Genomic DNA, 20,863 nt, shown 5'->3' on the forward strand with positions numbered 1-20,863 from the left:
ATTACAGACCAATATCACTGATGAATATAGATGCACAAATCCTCAACAAAATACTAGCAAACAGAATCCAACAACACATTAAAAGGATCATACACCATGATCAAGTGGAATTTATCCCAGGGATGCAAGGATTCTTCAATATACACAAATCAATCAATGTGATATACCATATTAACAAATTGAAGAATAAAAACCATATGATCATCTCAATAGATACAGAAAAACCTTTTGACAAAATTCAACACCCATTTATGATAAAAACTCTCCAGAAAGTGGGCATAGAGGGAACCTACCTCAACATAATAAAGGCCATATATGACAAAACCACAGCAAACATCATTCTCAATGGTGAAAAACTGAAAGCATTTCCTCTAAGTTCAGGAACAAGACAAGGATGTCCACTCTCACCACTATTATTCAACATAGTTTTGGAAGTCCTAGCCATGGCAATCAAAGAAGAAAAAGAAATAAAAAGAATACAAATTGGAAAAGAACTAAAACTGTCACTATTTGCAGATGACATGATAGTATACAGAAATAATCCTGAAGATGCCACCAGAAAACTACTAGAGCTAATCAATGAATTCAGTAAAGTTTCAGGATACAAAATTAATGCACAGAAATCTCTTGCATTCCTATACACTAACAATGAAAGATCAGAAAGAGAAATTAAGGAAACCATCCCATTCACCACTGCAACAAAAAGAATAAAATACCTAGGAATAAACCTGCCTAAGGAGGTAAAATACCTGTACTCAGAAAACTATAAAACACTGACGAAAGAAAACAAAGATGACACAAAGAGATGGAGAGATATACCATATTCTTAGATTGGAAGAATCAATATTGTGAAAATGACTATACTACCCAAAGCAATCTACAGATTTAGTGCAATCCCTATCAAGTTACCAATGGCATTTTTTACAGAACTAGAAAAAAAATCTTAACAGTTATATGGAGACGCAAAAGACCCCGAATAGCCAAAGCAGTCTTGAGGGAAAAAAAAATGGAGCTGGAGGAATCAGACTCCCTGACTTCAGACTATACTACAAAGTTACAGTAATCAAGACAATATGGTACTGGCACAAAAACAGAAATATAGATCAATGGAACAGGATAGAAAGCCCAGAGATAAACCCACGCACCTATCATCAACTAACCTATGACAAAGGAGGCAAGGATATACAATGGAGAAAAGACTGTCTCTTCAATAAGTGGTGCTGGGAAAACTGGACAGCTACATGTAAAAGAATGAAATCAGAACACTCCTTAACACCATACACAAAAATAAATTCAAAATGGATTAAGGACCTAAATGTAAGACTGGACACTATAAAACTCATAGAGGGAAACATAGGAAGAACACTCTTTCACATAAATCACAGCAAGATCTTTTTTGAACCACCTCCTAGAGAAATGGAAATAAAAACAAAAATAAACAAATGGGACCTAATGAAACTTAAAGGCTTTTGCACAGCAGAGGAAACCATAAACAAGACAAAAAGACAACCCTCAGAATGGGAGAAAATATTTGCAAACGAAGCAACTGACAAAGGATTAATCTCCAAAATATGCAAGCAGCTCATGCAGCTCAGTAGCAAAAAAACAAACAACCCAATCCAAAAATGGGCAGAAGACCTAAATAGACATTTCTCCAAAAAAGACATACAGATGGCCAAGAGGCACATGAAAAGCTGCTCAACATCACTAATCATTAGAGAAATGCAAATCAAAACTACAGTGAGGTATCACCTTACACTGGTTAGAATGGGCATCATTAGAAAATCTACAAAGGACAAATGCTGGAGAGGGTGTGGAGAAAAGGGAACCCTCTTGCACTGTTGGTGGGAATGTAAATTGATACAGCCACTATGGAGAACAGTATGGAAGTTCCTTAAAAAATTAAAAATAGAACTACCATATGACCCAGCAATCCCACTGCTGGGCATATACCCTGAGAAAACCAAAATTGAAAAAGGCACATGCACCCCAATGTTCATTGCAGCACTATTTACAATAGCCAGGTCATGGAAGCAACCTAAATGCCCATCAACAGACGAATGGATAAAGAAGATGTGGTACATATATACAATGGAATATTACTCAGCCATAAAAAGGAATGAAATTGGGTCATTTGTAGAGACGTGGATGGACCTCGAGACTGTCATACAGAGCGAACTAAATCAGAAAGAGAAAAACAAATATCGTATATTAATGCATATATGTGGAATCTAGAAAAATGGTACAGATGAACTAGTTTGCAAGGCAGAAACAGAGACACAGATGTAGAGAACAAATGTATGGACACCAAGGGGGGAAAGGGGCAGGGGGGTGGGGGTGGTGGTGGGATGAATTGGGAGATTGGGATTGACATGTATACACTAATATGTATAAAATAGGTAACTAATAAGAACCTGCTGTATAAAAAAATAAAAAATTTTTTTAAATTGCAAAATTCAAGGAAGATAAATGATTATGATAATTTAATGCAATCAGTGTTTAGAACTATACAATCAAATATATACTACATTCATGTATTAGGTAGGGCTTTGATGGTAATACTTTTCTAAACATTTTGCTTCTCTCATCCTCAATCTGCCTTTATTTGTTCAAGATTGGATTATTCAATTCATTTAGATCTATAATTTCTCTAAATGTTTACTTTTAAAATCTCTAAACTTTTCTTCAGTTGTCAATTTAATTAACAAACATTTCTTCAAACATCATGCCAGTAAAAATTAAAGCAACTCTTTTTATATATCTTTAAAATATGAATAAAAACTGGAAAAAAAGATATGCTTCATTTCTTATGGATAATGGTAAGTTAATTGTATTTTCTAAAATTAAACTTTAATATCTGATGAGAAGCCAAACGATATTTCATGCACTTCTACACAATTTTTTTCGTATAAATATTTTTGTAGAGTGGCTTTTAAAGATGCGCCATTCTGTTAAGCAAATTTGTTTTTCTTTATTTATTAAGCTATCTGAAAACATGCATATAAGCTAGCTAGTCATTTTTAATAGAAAGAAAAATAAGTGGAGAAATATTATAACACTACAAGAGTTATGATTTTTTTAAATAGAATTAAATGTCTTCATACTTGAATTTAGTCTCTGTAGACAAAATTTCAGAGAGTAGTATTTACATAGTTTATTAAGTTATATTGCTGGGAACATTCATATTACCTTTTTTTTTTTTGTATTCAACTGTGGCATGCATAAGAGAGGCAACAACAAAAAAAAGTTAATATAAGTACTTACCAATCCCCAACCACTCTGCTGAGAGCTTTTTACTTGTTTATTTTCACAATTCTATGAGGTAGCTGTTTTTATTATCGTCACGTTTCAGAAGAAGAAACAGGTTTACAAGTTAAACAACTTGCCCCACAGCTCATATTTAATAAGAGGCTGAGCTGAAATTTGAAGCAAGTTCTGGCTCTGAGCTCCTTCCACTGATAACAGGCACTTTGTCACTTGGCAACACAATACGTAAGTTTACTTCCAGAGTAACTTTATAAAATCTATCTAAAGGTCAAAATTCTTCAGACTTGTGTACCCATGCAAAAAAACAGAAAAGGTCATTCTCTGGATAACTGAAGAAAAAGCTTCTTTCAACCTAAATTGACTAGGCTAGTTGATAAGAATTTCCATATTATTAACTCGGTTGTCCTCTTTGCAACATAATCTTTGAAATGAAGAATTGGATTGGGTAATAGGATTTTTGGTGCATGATGTTATGAAAAATGGATTGAATTGATCGATTCAATGAAGTAATTTTTAAATTAATTAAATTGAATATTTGGAGTTAAGTGGTCAAAAATAAAATTGTAATCAGTATTTTTCTGATTCTCATCAATAGCCTTCAACCCCACACCCATTCTAATTCTGGGTATCTTTCACAATTTGTATCTTTACCAATCATCAAAAATCTCTCCCTCTCTCTCAAAATCTCCATCCTTCTTTTGCATTTCTCTATGTTAACTTGTAATCACTTTTTGTAAGTTAGGGGAAACAGCCAATTCTCTATCAAATTCTTTATACTTTAGATAACCAACTGTTCTGCATTAAAATAATTAAAAATAAGAGGTGCAAGAGGGAGGAGAGAGGAGGTCACACATTATGGGGACACAGACCAGATAACATCAACTTGGCATATAAAGACCAACAAAGAACTTCCAGGCGAATGCCTACCATGGAATTTTCACTCTTTCATTGCCGTAGCAGGATTCCCAACCTTCAGTAAAATCTTGTACACACAAACACATTGTAAAAGAAAAGGGTTTTGATGTAAATTTTGTAAAATGCTGAGTCCCATTTTGGGTCAACAAGAACCCCCAGACCATGCGGCATAATGGTGGAGGGACCCTGGATGAAACCACTCGTGGAGAGAAGATCCAGAGAGGAGATGAGAGGGGAAACCCAAAGGAATTCTACAAAATCTGAGAAACAGCCTTGCCCTTTCTGTTTTCTCTGGAAATAAAAAAAGAGTAAATAAATTTCATCTAGATGTTAAGGGACAAGATGTCCCCAAGAGCACTTTGGGGCTACCAATTCTTTCAGGAATAATTTATCCTAAAATAAATGAATTACTGAGTCTTTAGAAAAAGACAAAATAGAACACTAAGAGCTTTATGTTTTGAGAAGCAAAGATTGTCAATAACAAAAAGAGTTGTTCTAAATATGTAAGGGTCACTGGCAAAGCCCATTAACAATTCCGGGGAAATAAAAATAGAGTCTGGGTAATAAAATAAAGTCTAACCTTTTTTTTTTTTTTTGTCCTTTGTGCTTAGAGTAGCGTCACTTGCTCATAGGGGGCCGCTTGCAGAGGAAAAAAACCGGCCCTTCCGGCCAGACTTTCTGAGGCGTAATAGCTGCGCCGACACCTCAGCACAGCAGGCCCTGCGCAGAAGCTCCGAGAGCAACACCTCGATTCAAGATGGTGCCCACAGGGCATGCGTGGAGCTGCTGCCCCGGCGCTGCGACCTGGAGCATGAGCAGTGGGGCTGCGCCCTCGGGCGTAACTCCGCCCCCTCCGGCTGAGTGCGGAGAGCCCGGTAACGCAGCCGCCTTCTGGCGAGAGCGTGGGCTCTCTAGCGAGCTCACACCTACCTCTCCGTTCTCTGATCAGAGCATAAAGCTTTCCTTTGCTTCTGAACCAAACTCAGTCAGTTCTGGTGGCTCAAAGGACACACAAGCAGAAGGACCTTTGTTGGGGACCAGCTCTGGAGGATCGATAACGCGTGCTCTGTGTCAGATTGAACCCCTAATAAGACAAACAAAATAATCTTTAGAAAACCATTTCAGGCTATTTCTTCCTGCTAACTGTTTGGACAAACATTTTTCTCTTTTTTATTTAATACATTTCCAAGTAAAGATCGTTCAGAGGACCCGGTTTATTATTTTGAGTTTTTCATGTAGATCAGGAAACTTCATGCTTGATGAGGAATATTCATCTCTTTGCTTTCTCTCCACAGCCATTTACTGACTATCTAACTATCACAAACACACATACCTGTTAATTTTTCATCAGAAACTACTCCAGGGCACGAAGTGTAGCTGAGACCCGGGAGCTGTTAGATTCCCTCTACACAAAGCTGGTTGCTGTACAGATGACTAGAGTGAACTGCGGGCCAAGAGTATGTGAAGTGGGGCCCAAGTAGGGTCAAATACAACCGAGCCCTGTGTCACTCAGGTCCACTCGGACTTCCCATTAAAACTAGTCTGGCTAGTTTGTGTTGATGCTCTCTTGTGGGCATTACCATAAGAAACAAAGACCTATACATTTTGTGCCCATTCCCACTTACCCATCAATATGCCTTTCGCCCAGATGTCCTTATCTACTATTTTCCAGTTTTTGTCCTTTCAGATCCCTGACCAGTTAGCCAAGCTATTCACCACTGCCCAAGAGTCCATATACATCCCACAGTTCCAAAAAATGGGGATAATCCAGGGCACTGCCTACAGTTTTGTCCACTGGGAGGATTTCCCTCCATTACTGTCCTTCGAGGCCCCCCTGAAGTGGTTCTGTGGGATGGCAGCAATCCATCTATGGCTAGCGCCAAGATAGTGAGCCAGGAGGCCCTCTCAGCTCAAAGTCACCTGCATTACTTGTCACTGTGCTCCTTCCATGTTAACCAGCAACAGCACATGGAGTCCTTCCCAGGCGTGGAATTTCACCAGCTTCTTCTTCTGCCACATCGCTCCCATTTTCAGGTAAAGAAAATTCTCTCCTTTTAAGGGCTCATGTGATTAGAATAAGCCTACCTGTGTGGTCCAGGATAATCCTCCTATTTTAAGGTCTGTAACCTTAATTCCATCTGTATAATCACCTTTTGCCACATGACACAGTCACAGTTTCTAGGGATTAGGGAATAGATACCTTGGGCAGGGAGGCCTACACTACCTACCACAGGGACTACTCTAGTGGCTTTGGATAAGAAGCAGCGTGGGATACTCGGGTGTACTGTAGAGATGGTAAGCAGAGCCACATAGGCTGGAAGCTTGGGAGTCCCCTGTGGCGGCCCCTGTTTTCCCAGTGGTGTGGGAAGAAAGAGCTAAGGTTGGAGGTGCTGGAGGTTTGAGAAGAAAGAATGTGTGAGATAAGAGTGGGGAAATGTGTCACTTCCAGGCAAAATGAAGGATTTAGCTGATGTTCGTGGCCAAGAATTTAAAGAGAGACTAGTAGGCCCAGTGGTTGTTGAGCCTGAGAGCAGTAGAATGGAAAAGAGAGGACAAAATCACAAGAGAAATCATAGATTTGATGACTTCATGAAAATGTAGGGAAAGGGAAAGGAAGAAATCCTATTTAGGGCGAAGGTAGCATTTGATAAAAATAAGACACGTTTCAGAGAAATAAGGAAGTTGGAAGCTCAGGAGAACTGATTTGGTGTGGGCAAAGGGAGTTAATAAATTCAATATTTGACGGGGCAGTGGGGCACTTGTCAGCCAAGAAGAGACGTAGACTTGAAGACTGAGAGAGTGATGGGGCCCAGACATACAAAGTGGGAAATCTTTGAGGACCTAAAAGTTGTAGCTATGAGAACAGCTACATTTTCTAATCATCTAATCATAGGATTGCTATAATGTTAATAGATAATGTTCTATAGATAATAGATAATTTTAATAGATAATGCCCTATCCATAGCACCTTGCACACAGTAAGTATTCAGTAAATATTAACTCTATGTTATTTTTATTATTATTATAAAATGGTAGTGCTAGAATGCAAAACCAGTTCTTTCTGACTCCAAATGCTGTTTCTCACCTAAATGCTACATTTAGGCTAAGGATAAACAAGCTATAGAACCCGTTTCACAAGGATTATCCCTCTTCTGTTTGTCTTTTATTTTACTTTTAACAAAATCTTTGTTTGAAGGGCAATAGACATTCAAGATATTACTGGTAATACCAAAGGGACTAATTAAAATTCTGTAAACTCAATCAATACTCTATTATTTATGGATATATAGATATATACATAAAGATATATGTAATGACATATGTTAACAAGTTGAAATAATCAAATATCACTTCTAACCCCAATGTATTTTGTGCTCTCGTTATAGCCTTTGGCATGAAAATATTAACAATGTCTCGATTTGACATATTCAAGAGTCTCAGATCTCCATTGCAAAAGCCATTTCAATTTTTTCTCAGGAACCGCATGAGGTACATTAGCAGGCAATGCACCGGCTGGAGGATACATCAAATTGTGCTTTCTGTGGTCTTCTTGAGAAGTGTCATGGGCAGCCGAACATTTTTTATTTTGCATGTCTCTGGCTAGGTACTAACCACTGAGCAATTATTCATAAAAGGCATGAAATTGCAAATTTGTGATGCCCAAGCCAGCTGTGACATCACAATTCAAACCACCCTGAGTTTGAGCAGCTTTGGCTCCTTCCCCACGGAGTGCGCCAGCCAGCTCCTATCAAGAGCCAGCACCCTTCTCTATGGTCTGCTGCCATTCCACTCGCTGGCCCTTCTCTGCTTCTGAGGAGATGCCTACCCGTCCAGGACTTCATAAACAATCCCGTCAGCTTCCATGCTCCTGTGTCTTTTCCCTTGGCCCTGCTAGAGGTAGAGGCTTGCCTGATTTCCCTGACATACATCTTTTGGTTTAACATGGAGGTATTGTTTCAAACTTGCTAATGTTTGTGAAACACATGGAGTTCCATACATTTTCCAAACAGATTATGAATTGCTTCATCTTGGTAAATTCAAAAACAAACCGTGTTGCTGCACGTAAGTGCCTGTATGTCTAATTTTTTTCCAAATACTAACCCACCTGGATTTAATGAATTTCCACTTTTGCCTTAGTTTTCTATAATAATATTAAAAATATCTTAACCACCCATCCATAAACATCTCAGAGCCTGTGTGTGCATAGTTTTCCATAGAGTGTTATACCAGGTGATGGGCACACCTGGGCAGGAGGAAAGCAAGCCCTCTGAGGCAACTCCCTTCCTAAGTGAGTTCTAGAAGATGCTGTTACTCCTTTGTGCACATTTTAGAAACTTCCTTCATTTCACCAGGTCAAGAATTTACTCCGTTAACAAGGGAGTCTGTTTCATCGTTTTTCTCTGCGAATGAGGATGAGGATGAGGATGTGATGATAATGACAATGAGGAGAGAGAATTGTCTAAATGAGCAGCCCCATCACTTCAATATTTTAAAATCTCACAATACTATTAATTTTTTGTTTTCTAAGAAGTAATGTTTTCATTTCCCTGGAGTGTGTGCGTTTGTGTGTGTGTGTGTGTATGTGTGTGTGTGGTGTGTGTGTGGTGTGTGTGATCCTAACCTCTACTCTTCCAATATTCTCATATTTCTTTACCTCCCAACCCATACAAACCTACTTTCCAGATAAAACTAAAGTCATAGGGATTAAAGTGAAAATGCAAGTTAGAATCCACATTTTACCAAATGCATAATGATTACAGCATATGTTTTTAATGCTTTGTGGTTTAAAAAGCAATAAAATGTAATACCTTGTTTATGCCTGACAGCCATCCTCTGAGTAGGGCACTATCTTCATTTTTCAGCTGATGAAACTGAAGCTCGTGAGGATAAGAAGCTTGCTCAGCATTACCTACAAGGCATTAGGTAGAACAGTATGTAACTTGACAGTTGTTGTTTTCGTAACATATTTATTGGAGTATAATTACTTTACAGTGGTGTGTTAGTTTCTGCTTTATAACAAAGTGAATCAGCTATACATATACATATATCCCCATATCTCCTCCCTCTTGCATCTCCCTCCCACCCTCCCTATCCCACCCCTCTAGTTGGTCACAAAGCACTGAGCTGATCTCCCTGTGCTATGCGGCTGCTTCCCACTAGCTATCTATTTTACATTTGGTAGTGTATATATGTCCATGCCACTCTCTCACTTCGCCCCAGCTTACCCTCCCCCCTCTGCATGTCCTCAAGTCCATTCTCTACATCCACATCTTTATTCTGTCCTGCCCCTAGGTTCTTCAGACCCTTTTTTTTTTTAGATTCCATATATATGTGTTAGCATACGGTATTTGTTTTTCTCTTTCTGACTTACTTCACTCTGTATGACAGACTCTAGGTCCATCCACCTCACTACAAATAACTCAATTTCATTTCTTTTTATGGCTGAGTAATATTCCATTGTATATATGTGTCACATCTTCTTTAACCATTCATCTGTCGATGGACACTTAGGTTGCTTCCACGTCCTGGCTATTGTAAATAGCACTGCAATGAACATTGTGGTACATGACTCTTTTTGAATGATGGTTTTCTCAGGGTATATGCCCAGTAGGGGGATTGCTGGGTTGTATGGTAGTTCTATTTTTAGTTTTTTAAGGAACCTCCATACTGTTCTCCATAGTGGCTGTATCAGTTTACATTCCTACCAACAGCGCAAGAGGGTTCCCTTTTCTCCACACCCTCTCCAGCATTTATTAGAGGAAAACATAGGCAGAACACTCTATGACATAAATCACAGCAAGATCCTTTTTGACCCACCTCCTAGAGAAATGGAAACAAAAACAAAAATAAACAAATGGGACCTAATGAAACTTAAAAGCTTTTGCACAGCAAAGGAAACCATAAACAAGACGAAAAGACAACCCTCAGAATGGGAGAAAATATTTGCAAATGAAGCAACTGACAAAGCATTAACCTCCAAAACTTACAAGCAGCTCATGCAACTCAATATCAAAAAAACAAACAACCCCATCCAAAAATGGGCAGAAGACCTAAATAGACATTTCTCCAAAGAAGATATACAGATTGCCAACAAATACATGAAAGGATGCTCAACATCACTAATCATTAGAGAAATGCAAATCAAAACTACAATTAGGTATCACCTCACACCAGTCAGAATGGCCATCATCAAAAAATCTACAAACAATAAATGCTGACCTACAGTTTTATTTGGTTCAGACTAATAAATGAGAGCTAGGACTCTAGTCCAGAGCTATTCTTCACATACCCCGATGCCTGGATTCTTAGTCTATGTGATTTTTTAATGCTATAATAATGGAAATGGTTAGATCATTTCTGTAAAGCACTTGAAAATAATATTGCTGGCAACTTGTTACCTGCCTCAACCTTAAGATGAACTTGACTACCTGGTCATAAGTTAAGAAGCTCTACACACTCTCCAGGATAAGCAGTAAGTAAAAAGGAGGTAAAATATCATACAAGTGTGTAGGTTTCATAAAAAAGCACAAAATTATGAGATTATGTATGATGGAAACAAATTTCATGACTTACTGTTTCATAGGAATAACAACTAAACAAACAATGAGATTTAAGCAACTAGAACTGTGAGTGGAATATTTGTAATGTGTAGGAGAGGTAGTTGCTGAGTTTCTAGAAATTGGGTTTATTAATTCCTGTTTTGTGGGTCTTCCAATATCTACCATTTACACCTTTAGTAGTAAACAGTAGTAAAAAAAATTATTTTTACTTAAATTCCTAAGATATTCCATTACTCTATGATTGTGTTACTATAGTCCTCGTTTATTCATGTATTAACTTGGAAAATGGGTACATACACAAACTGGAAAAAGTATAAAAATTTGTAAATGAGAAGCATAAATATGTTGAGGCACACAAAGTATACTGCTAATACAGCCTGGGTTAGAGTGATAATGGTTCAATTTCAGCTCAAGTTATATCACCACCATTTCTGGAAGACAAGAACTATATCTTATATAGATGTTGCAAAGTAATGGCTTTAAGTAAAACACTACACCATAGTAATAGACTATATTATTTCACATGAATAAAAAAAGGAGCATCTATAACTCTTTTAAAATAAACAATTTAAATTATTAGCTCTAACAATGAATAAAGGAGATAAAACTCAGTGGAATTCTAATATTAGTTTTACTCAGTGGAATTCTAAAATCTCATTTCACTGATTTTAAACATTGAAAACAAAGTTAGAAACTAGCTAGACTATCCTCACTCCCATTTTGCAAAGGACATGGCTGACCACTAGAACACAAATCCAGAGATTTTTTATTAGTTTAAAACTTTATCGCATACTCTGAACTCAGTCCCTACCTCCAGCTTTCCTGCATCATCAACTTCTACCACCATCAAATCTTGTATCAATTAAATAGATAGTAATGATCAAAACTGAGTGTTTACACTCACTTGCTCACTTTTTCCCCTCCCTCCTTGGCCTAAAGACAGAAGGACAGAGAACCTTGGGACAAGACTTCTCTATCTCATAATATTTCAGCAAGAGTTCAAGATGAAATACTAGAAATACTACCACTACCCTTATGAATGAATAGTTGGGCTTGGGGAAAAAATGAGGAAATTCCTGTAGGATCAGAAATGAAGTTAAAACAACAGCCCTAGGAAGTAAATAAGCAATTAAGCCAACAGTTGACCTTGGTGCATCTACCAGTTTCAGATGACCTTGAACCTTGAACTTTGGTTTGATTTTTACACAGGATCAGAGATCCCTGCCTAAAACCAGAACCCAGTAAGGCTATAGCATCATTGATAGGGTAAACAGGGGGTGGATAGAAAGCCACTTTGAGAGGCAGACAAAAATTGATCCATAAGACAAATTGCAAAGAAATATTATAATACAAACTACGTTTTCTAACCATAATTCAATACAGATAGACACTAGCAACAGTAACAAAAAGGATTGAAAATCCCAGGCATTTGGAAATTGAGGACTGATACAGTTTCATCTGAATGACTGCTCCCACTTCATGAGAATAAAGTTTGCTAAATTCCTCACCTAAAATTCGATTGCATTAATTAGCCTGTCAATCTGTTATGAAGTTATTGTGTAGAATGAGCATAATACTGGCTCTGTATGTTCTAATGATTCTTTATGTGAGGACTCATTTGTTTAATACATATGAATATTTTTCAAAACAAAATGTAAATTAGTATTTTCAGCCAGGAGTCTTGATGTTTTTAGAAAAGAGCAGGAACAACCATCTAACATTAAATAAAGGTGGTTCTTCTATTTCATTCACTCACACACCTTACTCTTCCTGTTATTATAAGTAATTTTCTCCAAGTTATTCACAGAAGTTTCTCTGATGTTCTCTATAAATTGTCTTACCACCACTGACCTTCTTGAAAGATTACATTTCATACTCTACTCAACAGACAAGACTCCCACCCTTAAACACTGTAAAGTGAAGTTATTATCTTCTGAAAACAAATCCACCTTTTTTCATTTCAACAGTTATTCATCACCTCGCTCAGTGAGGTCATTTATATTCATTCATTCATTTACTGCACAAATATTTCATGATACAAACTATGTGTTGTGTATCTCCAGCCATTAAGGATACAGTGATGAAAAGACACATATATTCCTAGCTATTATAGAGCTTACTTTGTAGCAAAGACACATTATACATAATATGCATTAAGTAAATATTTAATTAATTAAACGATAAATCTGTTCATAAAATTGACTTCTTGTCAAGGAAAATTACAGTATAGAAAAATGGCACATGCGTTTTATCAAAGTTTGCCCAAAATCTGTATTTACAGAGAACTAACAAATTGCCTTTGTGTAGAAATAACTGACAGCCTTTTGATTTCATAATATGTAATCACAGAATAAAACTGGAAACCTTTGCTTGCTCAGCACAAATGGAGAAAAGTCTTCCTTTAAAGAATATACATTACAACAGCCTTTTGAAATATAATCAGCTACCTTTAAAGATGAAGTGCCCAGAGAAACAAATGACCCATTCTATTCAAAAACGTATTGTGCCCTTTTGACAGTTGTTATATGGTCATGTAAGTCCCCGGAGAAAAAACTATGAGAGTTTTCCTTCACTCCCACCAAGAGAAAATTCAATTCATACATACCGGTTATTCAACCATGACCTATTTGTATAGCATCAGGATATTCAATTCACAAACGTGCCCGCTTGTTGGACCTGTTGGCTGGAGCCAATCTTCTAAAACTTGAAGAGGGGAATCCTCTGGGGGTTTATGCAGTAGGGAGGGAGACAGAATCTAATCCTTCACAGCACACTGCCTGCCTGCCAAAGCTCTCCAGCAATTCAGGAGTGCAGACGGTGGAACGCAGCCCCGTCTGGGGAGGTTGTCTGATGACAGAGCATCCTAGGAGCTGTCGCTTCAGCTCCATCCGTGGCACCCAGTCACTTTATGAGAGATGCAGATGTGCATCAAGAATGGCATCTAATGTGACTGCAGTGCATCCCTCCCACCATGAGGGAGGGAGATGAAAAATGCTTTGCTTTTCCACAGCAATATATGCAAATGATTTATCTTAATTATTTTTAGATTGTCATATGTTGCCTCATATGTCAAATGTACATTAAAGAGGAATTAGCTTAAATGTCAGCATTATACGATTCACTACTTAGCATTGCAGACACAGAAGCAAAAATAACGAATCCAAGTGTCAGTGTACACCAATCTGAAAAGTTTCAATAGCAATATACTTTTCTTTCTGCTGTGAATTTGAAATAAGACTTTCTGTCTTAAGTCCTACCCAGGAGACAGTAACTACAAAATCAAAAAACAAAAGACAGTCACAGGAGTCAATAAACTAAGGCCCATAAGCCAAATCTGGCCTGCCACATGCTTTTGTATATAAAGTTTTATTGGAACACAGCCATGTCCATTCATTTACATATTGTCGTTGCTCTCAGGCTATAATGGCAGAGTTGAATAGTTGCAGCAGAAACCATATGGCCTGCAAAACCTAAAATATTTACCATCTGGCCCTTAACAGAAAAAGTTTCCCAACTCCATGTTTCTGAAGTGTGCATCACTCTATAAGGTGTGTCCTTTGCACAGATGCCCAAGTACTGCACAGAGAGAGGACTATGGAGATGTGCATGGAGCTCCCTTGAGTATTCAGCAGAGTACTGATCAGTGACCAAACCACCCAAGATAAGGGTAAAAATCATTAAAAGGATTAGAAGGAGCAGTGCCAGGCCACCACATAGGCAGAAATAGTTCCTGTTCCTATCAGCCATACTGGAAAACATCATAATCCCAAAGCATTCATTAGAATACTCAAAAGGGTGTTGCCTTAAGAGGAGAAGAAATTTTTTTAATACACTGAATGAAATTAACAACATACTATCCATTGCAGAAGAAAAGATTAGTGAAGAAAAAGAAGCAAAAATTATTGAAAATAAAACCCAAGAAGAAAAAATAATTAAGTGAAAAAGCACCAGTGAACCGTGGTACAAAATCAAAAAGCCTAATATACATTTCACCAGTCCTTAAAAAAGAGAAAAGGAAGAAACCAAAAATATTTGACGAAACAATGGCCAAATATTTCCAAATTTGATTAAAACTATAAAACCACGGATTCAAGAAGTTCAACAAACACCAAGCTCAAGAAACACAAACTAAACCAAGGTCATCTATTTTCACTATTTCTATTCAACATTGAACTAGGAGTTCTACCCAGTGCAATAATACAAGAAACAGAAATAAAATGCATTCAGATTGGAAAGGAAGAAGCAAAACTGTCCACATTCAAAACTGTCAAAATTATTTATGTAGAAAATTAAAAAGAATCTACAAAAAAGCTACCAGAGCTAATAAATGATTTTAGCAAGGTTGCAGGATACAAGATCAATATAGAAAAATCAACTTTATTTCTGTACACTAGTGATGGACAATTGGAAACTGAAGTTTAACAAGCAATGCTATTAATAATAGCATCAAAAAGATGAAATACATAGGGACAAATACCTATACTACAAAAAACTACAAAACACTGCTGAGAGAAATTAAAGAAAACCTAAGTAACAGGACAAGTGTACTATTTTATGGGTTATAAAAGACTCAATATTGTTAAGATTTGAAGTATCCCCAAATAGAGCTATAGATTTAATATAATCTGAAAAAAATCCCAGTAGGCATTTTTGTAGACACTTACAAACTGATGCAAAACTTTATATAGAATTCAGAAGACCTAAAATAATCAAAACAACTTTGAAAAAAAAAAGAAAATTGGAGGGTTTACATTACCTTAATATCAAGACTTATTAGAAACGATAGTTACCAAGATACTGTGTTCCTGGCATCAAGATAGATAAAGAGACCAATGGAACAGAATAGAACACATAGTTTCCCCCACTGCCAACATCACTCATTGTCTAGTAGCTGTTGGTAGCAATTTGATTTTGAACTCAAAAGGTAAGGATACTACTCCCTCAAAACACTTTGCCTCACCAACAAGTCTCTCTTAATAAACAATTATTAAATAATATTAACTTACTATTCATCCTGAAATATTCTAGCCTCTCAACTGATAGAAGACAATTTCAAATTTCAATATTTATAACTCAAGCATACTTCTTGGAAATTTATCATGACATAAAATCTTACATTTAGCAGTATATTAGAAATAAATTCTAAAACTGCTTAAAAATTATAGCTATTTAGAAAAGGATGGCTTTCTTATGAGGCAACAAGTTAATTTTCTTTCCTTATAAGATAATAACTAGTAAAACACAACTGGATATCCATGTGCAAAAGAATGAAGTTGGCCCCCTACCTCATACCATATACATAAATTAACTCAAAATGGACCTAACCTAAATATAAGAGTTAAAACTATAAGATCCTTAAAAGAAAACTTAGACGTAACTATACATGACTTTAGATTTGGCAATGGAGTCTTAGATATGATACAATCTCAAGCTTACTTTGTAGAAATATTTATCACAATCTAAACATCCTACATGTAACAAGGTGCTAGAAAGAAATCTGCTGATATTTATACCTATTTTTTAAAGAAACAGCTCTCTTATGAAGCAAAAGAGTTTTTTTTTTCTTTCTTTCCCCATAACATACTTTTCCTATAAGAAATTAGTAAAACAATTCAGAACTTTGTACTATATTCCACGACCTTTGAGTCGCTGAAGGTTTCGAACTAGAAGATTAACACCCACCTCTTCTCGCAATCTGCCACATCAGTTGTAGAAAAACAAACTGTTGAAATGTTGAGTCAAGCAAGTAGTTGTTTCCAAATTATAGGAAGTTTGCAAACCACCCCATGTGTTTGCAAACTGTGTTTGCAGTTTATTTAAACTGAAATTAAATGAAACTTTCTAAAACTCAAGTAGCCTTGCCATATTGTCTGTCCTTATGGATCTCCAAACTTTTCGTTAGTTGAGAATTTTACAAAGGAACAAAAATTGTTTTGTTTGTCTATTTCACAAGGAAAAAGAAAAAAAAAGAGAGAATGAAAACAAAATCTTTAATTACCAACTTTTAGAGTTCTTAAGTAGATACAAAATCTTTTGAAAGACAGCTTCTTTCTCATCCAATTCTGTGGTTACAACCTCTGTCCAGACCCAGCAATATTTTACTTATATTATCACAACCTCCTGGAATACAAGGCCTCTGACTGATTTGGATAGAGAACTAAACCCTAGAAAACATTCCAAGAGGATATCTTATCAACTCACAGATTAAATCAAAGATGTCTAACAGAATCCTCAATCTCTTTCACATTTAGTTTATTCCAAAACTCTTTTAATCCTAAACAACCTTACTGGACAGGGCTATCTCTGGGAATTGGTCTACTGTTATAGCCTCAATAGCACCGAAAATACTGCATTGCTCATAATAAATACTGGATACATTTATATTAAATAAACATGTGAGTGCACAAACAAGTTTATATATTTTGTGACACATGTAGATAGAGATAAACACAGAGCTGGAAGAGTATAGATATAGTTCTGGAAGATGATGGATTCAGATGTAATCATGAATACAGCTACCACTACAGATGCTAAATGTACAGATGTTACAGATACAGATCACAATTTATATTTGTTCCTTACACTGGAAGGAAATTTTGAGATCTCAAAGTCAACTTTCCATAGAAAATAGGAATTCCTTCTTCATATCCCTAACTTTGGCTTGAGCACATCTAATGACAGAGCGTGTGTCATTTCAAAACGACTGTTCCTTTGTGGGATAACTGAAATTTATAGAAAGTTAATCATTATAGTTAGGTTAAAAGCTGCTTCATATTTTCTATCCATTAGCCTTAGATCAATCATCTGAAGCTAAAATGTCTGTTCTTTTATAGGTGGAGGAAGGAAAAGGCAGTCTAGGAGAAAGAAAAGTATAAAAAAAGAGTGTGTTGTGCAGTGAAGTAACCACTGGGTAAACTAATGATTAATAGGTTATGAACTAATTTGAGAAGGTGCTTTCTGAGAATAATGACAAGAAGGATATGTTTCATTAAGCTGGATTGGCCACTTTCTGGGCTCAGGATCTCACCTATAAAATAAAATGATTTAACTCGTCAAAGGTTATGAGCTCAAACGCTATCAAGAGGCAGAGAGGAAACATCAATGAACAAAACATAATAGGAAGATTTGGGGACTGTGTTGAACTGCAAAATACTGCCCCTCTAATGACATTCATATTCAATTTAAAAATCATCCTACCGAGAGCCCAAGTAGACACATCTACACCATCTGGCTCTCAGGCTGCTAGTTTTCTCCCTTGAACTGGAGGACTCTTCAACCCAGTTATCAGGTTCCTTCCACTTATAACGTCTACAGTTTTACAGTTAACTGACCCCTCACAATACTTGTCTTCCCTGAGCATCCTACTGTTTGCAGTTTACCTGCACTTGTGCTGGCTTTCGGAAGCATGGTGAAATTTGTATGTTATCTGTTCTTTTTTGCTTTTGTGCATTTCACCACTCTGACTCACTTCTAAGGGCATGTTATTCCCACCTTCTAGAAGTTCATTCCCACTGTCATATAAAAAACATTCATTCCTGCTTTTCCAAGAATATCTGTGTTTTGACAAGGAGTCCTAGGAAGACTCCACTTAACACAAAGGTATAAAGTCAGAATCATGATAATCCAGGCAAGACCCATAACAGCAGAGCGGGATGAATATTTGGGGGGTCAGGGTTTCAGTGTCCTGTAAACCCCACTGAGTATGTGGTTTTCCAGGTTTTTTTAATTGATACCAAATTAAAAAATGAGACATAACATTGTCCTGCTGGTCTCAAGCCTTTGATTAAGATGTAAGTATCTGCCAAAGTATCTGTGACTATTTTTGTACTTATTAGTTAAAAATAGTTGTGGAGTGCAGATAGTAACACTGGACTTTAGGGAATTAAAAGAGACAAGGCCCTTCTCTGCCCCTTGGCAGACTGACCTTTTGAAAAAAGACTTAATTTATTGGACACTAGTTACCTAATCCACAAAATAGATTGACGCACATCTTGCTTAATTCATAGACTTGCTGTGAGAATACAAATTGAGATACCATATTTCCTTTGTAAAATATAGAGAATTCTTTAATGCAACATGTAATTAAAATTAATTTACTTGACCTCTGCTTCTGAGATGTAGTAGGCTGGAGAGGCCAATGCTTCTACTGCAAAAGTAGAAAAAGAAGATATATTGTTTTTAATGTTCATAACAATATCAGAGAGCTGTGAAAACAACAAAGAGTAAACCAACTAAAATTCCAGGAAGACAGAAATATTATAAAAGTATCTTGTGGTAGTCTGGCATTTGCTGTTCTAAGTTCAGGCTAAGTATAGGATAGGATCGCTCCCAATCAGAGATCATTTTCATGGAAAATAGAAACCAGAAAAGCATTTAGTAGTTGGACAATGCTAGATGACAAATTGGAAACTTGAGGAGACACAGATACACTGATGTTTTACCTCCCGGGACATTTGTTGAGCTCTGAGGCTTTGCAGACGGTTGTGGAGCTAGGCGTAAGCTCTGAAGAGGCAGATGAGATTTCCTGCAGTTTCTTAGAGCTTAGCAAGCACACATGCCAGGGGAGAGAACTGTCTAAAGCACATGATCAGTCTTTCCTTTAAGACTTTTGCAGTTTCTTGAAGTTGCCTGGGAAAGGTGGCTTGGGAACTGGACTGGGAACTTTGAAAGCACAGAGCCGGGGCTCTTGCCGTCTTTTAGGGCTGACTGAAGAGAGAAATAATTGACAGGCTTTCAATCAAAATATCATAGGACCATATTTGAAGAACAGGAGCAAGCAAGACATCAACTGAATTTTACTAACCCTGCAACCCACCCAGCTCCAGCCCAGTTCAACCTCTGACTGACTAAAGTGATGCTCTCCTTACTCCACATCTATCTGCCTGCACTTTAGTGGAAGACAGAGCCATCTGAGCTCCTCTGGTTCTTTTAATTATCATGTACAGCATAAAATAAAAAATTACTAGATATATAAGAGCCAAGAACATATGACCAATTATCAACAGGAAAAAATAAAACAATAGATGCAGACTCACAGATTATTTCAATATTAGAGTTGGCAAATACTTTTAAATAACTGTGATAAACTTGTTTTTTAAGGCAGCGATGTACACAATAGAAATGTATAGACATATTGACTGAAAAGCATGCACATTGATGTTTACAGCAGCATTGTTCATAATCATTAAAACTGGGGGGCTTCCCTGGTGGCGCAGTGGTTGAGAATCTGCCTGCCAATGCAGGGGACACGGGTTCGAGCCCTGGTCTGGGAAGATCCCACATGCCGCGGAGCAACTGGGCCCGTGAGCCACAACTACTGAGCCTGAGCATCTGGAGCCTCTGCTCCGCAACAAGAGAGGCCGCGCACCGCGATGAAGAGTGGCCCCCACTCGCCACAACTGGAGAAAGCCCTCACACAGAAACGAAGACCCAACACAGCCAAAAATTAAAAAAACAAAAAAATAAAAAAATTTAAAAAAATTTTAAAAAAAACAAAACAAAACTGGGAACTACCCAAGAAATAGTAGAATGGATAAATAAATTGTGGCATCTTCACATAATAAAACACATACAGCAATGAAAATGAACAATCTAAAACTCCTCATAATAATATAGATGAATCAATGTCGAGCAAAAGACGTCCGACCCAGAAGAATCCATTCTCTGTGACTTGATTTATATAAAGTTAAAAAATGAAAATTAATCTATAATTGAGAAATAAGGAGATAGTGGTTTCCTTAGCTCCTCAGATGCTGGTAATGTTGTATTTCTTGATGTAGGGACTGGATACTACAGTGAAAACTCTGAAAATGCATCAAGCTGCATGTACTCAGAATATGTGCACTTTTCTATATGCACTATGGTAAAGAATTTTTTAAGACTGAAAAATACATAAGTCAACTTACTTATTAAGTTCTACAAAAGTTCCCAAACTGAATATGTAGACACAACCTAATTACTCGGAGAATTTACTTACAGCCTAACTATGCTATGTAAAACAAATTCATCAGAAACAACAGTCCAAAGGCAATATTAGAGGTCTTACCTGCCAAAACCAGCCATTTCTCCAAACCACTCTGCCATGGCTTCCTCTTACTTCTTTATTATTTGATTAAAAAAAA

General features: G+C 36.9%; 1 protein-coding gene across 1 annotated transcript in view; it reads right to left on the reverse strand.

Annotated features, from left to right (window-relative positions):
* Positions 1-5,182: 5,182 nt before the first annotated feature.
* LOC130706172 (uncharacterized) overlaps positions 5,183-20,863 on the reverse strand; it is an 86,271-nt gene continuing 70,590 nt past the window's right edge. The window contains exons 3-4 of the mRNA XM_057537500.1: positions 8,991-9,091; positions 5,183-5,266 (exon numbers count right to left, since the gene is read on the reverse strand). Coding sequence (XP_057393483.1) covers positions 5,183-5,266; positions 8,991-9,091 — 185 coding nt within the window. The remainder of the gene's footprint in view (positions 5,267-8,990; positions 9,092-20,863) is intronic.

Source organism: Balaenoptera acutorostrata, chromosome 21 (genome assembly GCF_949987535.1).
Source record: "Balaenoptera acutorostrata chromosome 21, mBalAcu1.1, whole genome shotgun sequence".
In the NCBI taxonomy this organism is placed as follows: domain Eukaryota; kingdom Metazoa; phylum Chordata; class Mammalia; order Artiodactyla; family Balaenopteridae; genus Balaenoptera; species Balaenoptera acutorostrata.